The following is a 7,083-nucleotide window of genomic DNA, read 5'->3' on the forward strand; positions in this document are numbered from 1 at the left end:
CAAATCACACCTCGAAGAACGAAACGACCGCGCGACCAAGGGAACCCAACCGCCTCCCATCATCAAAGACTCATCGGACATATCTAACACACATCTGTCCTTGAGCCTGGGGGGCAAGTGTACCGGTACTGGGCGAGGCCGGGACCCACCTGCCTGCCCGACTCCCAGTCAAGCCTGACCGAGAGACTGATAAGTCAATATCTTCGGAAATCTGGCCGAACGACCGGCAGACCAAGAATATCTTCAGAAATCTGGCCAAACGACCGGCTGACCGAGAGTATCTTCAGAAATCTGGCCAAACGACCGGCAAACCGAGACCTTTGTATACTTGGCCGATTGACGAATGGTCGACACCTTTGTATACTTGGCCGATTGACGAATGGCCGACACCTTTGTATACTTGGCCGAGTGACGAGTGGCCGAAACCTTTGGAGACTTAACTGAGATGGTCGAAGACCACACTTATTTGGCCGATGGCCTATCCTCACCATGAGATTGTGGCCGACGGCCGAACCCTATTACGATTAACGCTCAAACCGAGATCAGTAAAGCTAATCCATCATCAAGAATTAGGTAATGCAACCCTAAGCGGTATCCACCTCGATAAACGGGCCCAACAAGGTAGGCCCATTAGAATAATATAAATAGCACGCATTCCAAGGAGTAAGGTATGTCATTATTACTGTTCACCTACCTGAGAGCTAACCGCCCGCTTTACTGACTTGAGCGTCGGAGTGCCTTCGCAGGTACCCCCACCATCCGGTGTTCACCCGACGACCGAGTTCCGAGTGCCGAAGGGTAAGCAGAAGAAAGAGAAGGATCCCAGTTCATCACCCAGACACCTGCCCGACCGAAGGAAGGAGAAGAAGACTTCAACAGTTCTCTAGGTCCCATCTCCCTAGCAGGAACAATTATATTATTTATTGAATGATATTTTAAATTTCAGAAATATTGAAATTTTATTTCTATAAATTAAATGTACAAAATTTTATATTAATATAAAATTATTTAATGCCATTTACATAAATCGAAATGGGTGTAATAAAAGTTCAAAAACAAAACATACTAGATTATAAATAATTTTATTAAATGTATAATATTAATTAAAAGTTATACTACTATAATTTAATTTTTTTATATATACTTATTTATTGAGTCAAGATTACTGTCTTTTTAATTTAGGATTTTTGTAGGTGCAATGTCCCATATTAATCCAATTAATGGTTTTAAACTTTTATTTTGACACTCAACAACATTTGAGTGTAGGGTAAAAAATTGTGTTTGAAAAAAATATAGGAATAATAAGAAGCTATAAACTAAGCTTTTGTAAACTTAAGCTAATTTAAAAAGGTAGAGATATCGTGTGTGGAAGCGTGATACTTTCAACCAAAGATTATGAGAAATTAAAGTAATAGGAAAAATGAGAATGATACCAGAATTGTTAGATGGAAAACCCCTTTAAATAGAGGTAAAAAACCATCGGGCGAGAGAGTCAAAACTTCCATTATAATGGTACTGGGAGTACAATGAATTCCTCTCAGGCTAATAGATAAGTAGCCCCAAAACAAATTCTCTCTATATGGGTTAAACACTTACACCCAATAGCAGAAATAGAGAGTATATGAAAAGAGAGATAAAGTAAGTGTGTGTTGTTGTTTGTTGTGTTACATTAATTGAAGGAAGTCAATATATATATATATATATATATATATATATATATATATATATATATATATATATATTGGTTCTAGGAGACAACAATAATAAAAACTAACCTCCCTTTGATTACAATTAATTGTGATAAATAACCTCCATATTGCAATTAATTGTGGCAAGTAACCTCCCAATTATAACAAGAAAACGATTAAAGGTAGGTCATAAAAAAAAACCATAAAAATTCACACTTTTTCATTAAAATTTTAATATTTGTGTAATCCTTTGGTTAAATAATAAACTTAGTGAATGATACAGGTGTCATCGTATAGTATTTTAAGCGTGAATAAAAAACAATGATCATTTCATAACGTGAATGCATGATATTTAATCTAATTATTTTGAGTATTTCAATTAAATTTTTATTAAATAGTGTAATAATTGTTATATTGTCTCATTACTGTTTTCCTTCTTTTTGAATGTTAAAAAATGTAAAATTTTATGATTTATATAAAATGAATAAATAAAAAGTTACTTATTATTTTATTTTTATTATAATATTATTTTATATTAATTACAAAATTTCATATTTCTTAGTATATTGAAACAAATAAGAAAGATGAAAAAAAAATAATAACCAAAAAAAAAACTCAATTAAAAATTAAAATTATAAGTATTCAATAAATAAAAACTTAATTAAAAATATCTAATTTATGATGAACATAAATTTTAATTAAGTATGACACATGAGTAAGATTAGGATAAAATGATACATTTAAAAAAAAAAAAATCAAGTTACATATATCTGTCACAACAAAATATAATTGTTGAAAATATAAGATAAGATATATCATCTTGTTATAATAAAAAGAATTTATATAATGATAAAATCCACATACCAACACTTAGAATGATAACAACTTTTGATTTTTTTTATGTCTTGTCTATATGTCATAACAATAACAATAGTTATGACAATATAAATTATATGCTTTCAAACAACAAAATCTGTTACCTTCATAAATAGATTCTCAATAATAATACTTTTTAGTAAATATAATCTATTTAAAAGAAGGAAGGATATGTAATAAATAACATATAAAAATAATTGGTTTTAGAAAAATAATAGAAAGAAAAAGAAATTATTTTTTCAAGCTACAAATAATACTTCACTAAAAACAACTTATATAGATAACTAAGTTTTCGATAAAATATTTATTAAACGAGTATATTTAGAATTTGAAGTGTGAATTTAGAGGTGAGTGAAGATTATTTCATTTGTCAGGAAAAGGAATAGAAAATTATAATTTTATATAGTTTATAAATATTAAAAAAGAATACAATAGTAAAATCTCAATAATTTAATAAACTCTGTGTACATAATTACTAAAATGGAATTTTTTTCATGCTTTCAATTATCTAATAACTTTATTATAACTTTGAAATTGTCTTGAACAAATTTTGAAAATGTTGTAAAGATATTATCCCAACACAAGGCAAAGACAAATACAGGTAGCTAAATGCTAACCATGGTTGATTTTCTGTCCCGACAAAGAAGGAACTCTTGACCATGGTTAAGAGCCAGAGGTTGCATTGCACACTCAACTCAATCCTTGAGAAGTTGTGTTCTTCTGTGTTGTGTGTGGTGTTTTCCTCTATAAAGCAAGAGGGGTTGCATCAACTCCAACATGAGTCACTAATCCTCAGATTCTCTCTTTGTAAGTTCAAAAAAACATTCCTTTTCCTTTCTTTTCTTCTGGGTGTTTAATGTTTTTCTCCATCATCATCATCATCCAACATGGTTTCATCAGTATTTGTGTCATTTCTTCTATGATCATTTTTCATTTACCTTGATCAGAAGTATTGTGGGCCATTTTTGCTTTTGGCAGATCTTGTTCATGAAGTCCAATGCTTCTAATTTAATCCACTTTTGTTCAATTTGCAGCTTGGGACCTTTGCCATCCAATTATAAAGTTTTCTTTGATCTTTTCTTGCATGTTCTTTCTGCTAGTTAGTTTGATTGTGGAGATGCAGACTTTCTCCCAATTTTTCTTTCTTTCTCAGTAACTGATGTTCTGAATTATCAAATTGAATGGTCCCTTTTTATGTTCAATGGGATTATAATCCTATCTCCTCATCCAAATTCTTTATTTCATTCTCTTCAATTTGTATTCTTTGCATAAAACTTGTGACTGCACAAATTTTAACCACTAAATTAAGAAGCTGAAGAAAACCATCTATTTAGTCGGGATTGAAGCATGCTCTGTTTGTTAATCAATTCAATCACTGATTGATTAATCATAGCCATGCACTCTTTTCTTGTTTCAGTTTTGGTAAAATAAAGAACCACTTGATGTGTTTTTGCAGGTAATAAGAGGCCAACGCAGAGTTTCCTTTCCAGTGATGAAGTTAACTTAGCAATTTTGGTTCTTGTTTGGGGATTCAAATCCAAATATAAACAACCATCATCCATCAAAATGGGGCTGTCAAGTCTCCCAGAACCATCTGAAGGAATGCTATGTGTGCTTCTTGTAAACACTTCCTTGTCCATATCCCTATTCAAGGGCATTGTTAGGACAATTCTTCACATTGTTGGTATCCGTGTTGCATCATCATCTCCTTCACAAGACATCTCCCAAAGCCTTTCTGAGCAATCAGAGGGTCTCATTGAAGAGTTCAGAAGCAGGATACCAAGCCTGAGGTTTGGCACCATGTGTGGCGGCAAACAACCTCAAGATGAATGTTGTGTGTGTCTCACAAGGTTTAAGCCAGAATCTGAGATAAACCGTTTACCCTGTGGCCATCTTTTCCATAAGGTGTGCTTGGAGAAGTGGTTGGACTATTGGAACACTACATGCCCACTTTGCAGGACTCCCTTGATGCCTGAAGATGACACATCTTGGTTTTAGTAAAACATGTACATAGAGAAAGAGATAGATTCATGTACAGTGTTAGGTGTGACAATTTTGATGTTCCCTTGACCTTGGCTCCAATCTCTAGGAACCCTTTACTTTTTATGATGTAAAGTGTGTGGAGGCCTTCTTTTCTTTTGTTTCTCTGTAACTGGTGTTGCCACATATGAGACTAGGGATATACTTTTTTGGTTAGTTGTGTTTGTCCATAATACCCCTCTCTATGTTCACAGCCTTGATGTGTAACACCTTCATCTTCCTCATTTACGTGTATAATATAATTGCATACTTTTAGATAAAATCTTGAAATTTCAAGCCTCAACCTTCTCCAATGATTTCTAGCTCTGAAATTTGCATAAAAAGGTTGTATTTCTGTTCTTGATCCTTCTTTCTGTAGGTATGTGGTTGGTGGCCTTCAATATGTAACTGTTACTAAACCATATCATGCACAAGTCCCAAGAACATGAATGAAAAACGTATTCTCCAGTATTTACTGGGAAACATATTCTTGGATATTTATTTACAAGGCACACTTCAGTTTGGTCTTCAACTTAAGATGCCGATTGAGGCTCAGATTTGGATGATCGAAAGTTTACAAGTGTTTGTGTTTATCTTGGTTCCAATATTACTTCCTTCTCTTCAAGGAAGCAGAAAACAGTGTCCTGCAGCTACACTACATCGAAGGTGAGTACAGAAGCATAGCTGCTGTAATAAAAGAAATTACATAGATTTAATCTTTCTCACCGAGTTAAAAAAACCACTTCTTTATCTCAGATTTTTACTTTGCCAATTTTGGAGTTGTTTTGTTTGTAGCTAATCCCATTATTCACTCAAGCACTCAAGATTCAAATGTTTTGAATTGGATTTTTATTTGAATCTTATTGCAGGTTGCATATCACAAAACATTAAACCAATAACATGCGCACATATACCTAATTACCTATATTTTCTACAGGAGAAACTGATTTATAGAACAGACAGAACATCATGAAAACAAGTTTACTAATTTTATGTTGCTATATAATATCTTGTTAGATGAGATAGACAAAAAGAATCCTTTCTCGGGTAAGTTTGTTTGCCTTTTTAAATATCACTACAACAAAATGCTTTAATAGTAACTAATTTAAAAATAAAAAATACTTTCTATAATAATTAATTTAAATACTATTTTATAAACTAAAAATTATTAGTTACTAAAAAATATCTATTATTAATAAAAACTATAATATAATTAGATATTATATTTTTGGTAGTTAATAATAAAAATAAAAAAAGTTTTTTTAGAGACCAATTTTTTAGTCTCTTGTTAAGATGTAATTGGAAAACATTTTTTTAGTCACTTTTAATCTATTTTAGAAACTAATTTTTTGTCTCCAAAAATAATAAAATTAGAAACTAATTTTTTTAGTTTCTAATCATAATATAATTAAATACTTAAATTTTTAGTCACTATTATTTGAGTTTAGATACTAATTTTGAAGTAATTAAATTTTATAAAAATAATAATAATTTTTTAATTAATAAAATATTTTTAACTGATATGAATAAATTTAATAATTTATTAATTTTAGTATAATATTAAATAATTAATATCAATTTAAAAATTACATTTAAAATAATCTTTTAATCTTTTAATTTTATTTAAATATAAAATTAAATTAATAATAAATTCAAAATATTATTTAAATTAAAAATCTAATAAATTAATTTAAATAAAGATGCATATTTTTCAAAAAACTTATTTAATTTTTTAAATCTGAGCAAATAGTCTGCATTGTTTTGAATTTCAAAGTTTGTCTCTCTTTAACCTTTTTTGTTCATCTCTCACTCTCAGTAACACACTCTATAATCGGAAATCGCACCCGCAACAACAACTCACCCTACGATAATGTCGCTTCTCTACTTCGAAGGAGGCCAACCTCTTTAAGCTTATCATCGTAAGTTTCAATTCATGCTCCATTCTCGCTCTTTATCTTTTATTTTGGTGCTTGCTCATCGAAGCTTCGCAACTTTACTCATTGTGTATCTTCCCCGTCTTAAAACCCTAGATTTTGTTATCATGTTGTATTTTCCAAAAATACTCTTGGTGGAGAGTTAGTTCTTAAGGAGAACTAATGTATTTTTTAATTCTTAAGGAGAAATCAAATTTTAATTCTTAAGGAGAGTTAGTTCTTGAGTGAAGTTTGGACCACAAGTGCAGAGCTTGTTGAAGTTGTATTAAGAGCGTTTTGAACTAAATTAAGTAGGTTATTATTTGGGATTGTGTCTATGTAAATGTTAGTTGAGCAAGGTTATTTTGATAAGATTTTTCGTGATGTCTAGTGAAGTAAGCAAAAAAAAAGATGGCAGAAGAGTTGTTTGTATCCACTGCATGATTGTTGTAATTGGATTGGCTCTTTATGGGAGAATTTATTGAAATTTTTGTGTAACCAAATTAATGACATGTCAAATTTGTGAGGAGGTTGGAAAAATCATTGCACATTGAAGGTATTGTGGTGTAAGTTGTGTGGTTGTAAGT

The 7,083-nt window shown here is 31.1% G+C and overlaps 1 protein-coding gene across 1 annotated transcript; it reads left to right on the forward strand.

Annotated features, from left to right (window-relative positions):
- Nucleotides 1-3,209: 3,209 nt before the first annotated feature.
- Nucleotides 3,210-4,887, forward strand: LOC137830949 (putative E3 ubiquitin-protein ligase XERICO). Its single transcript, XM_068638381.2, has 2 exons — nucleotides 3,210-3,371; nucleotides 4,021-4,887. The coding sequence occupies exons 1-2, from the start codon at nucleotides 3,224-3,226 to the stop codon at nucleotides 4,560-4,562; spliced, it is 690 nt and encodes a 229-aa protein (XP_068494482.2). The 5' UTR covers nucleotides 3,210-3,223; the 3' UTR covers nucleotides 4,563-4,887.
- The last annotated feature ends 2,196 nt before the right edge of the window (nucleotides 4,888-7,083 follow it).

Source organism: Phaseolus vulgaris, chromosome 6 (assembly GCF_051622355.1).
Source record: "Phaseolus vulgaris cultivar YP4 chromosome 6, ASM5162235v1, whole genome shotgun sequence".
NCBI lineage: Eukaryota > Viridiplantae > Streptophyta > Magnoliopsida > Fabales > Fabaceae > Phaseolus > Phaseolus vulgaris.

Coding starts and splice junctions, on each gene's coding strand:
- LOC137830949 (XM_068638381.2), top strand. CDS start 3,224: ATGGTTAAGAGCCAGAGGTTGCATTGCACACTCAACTCAATCCTTGAG. Junction 3,372..4,020: donor AATCCTCAGATTCTCTCTTT/GTAAGTTCAAAA, acceptor GTGTTTTTGCAG/GTAATAAGAGGCCAACGCAG.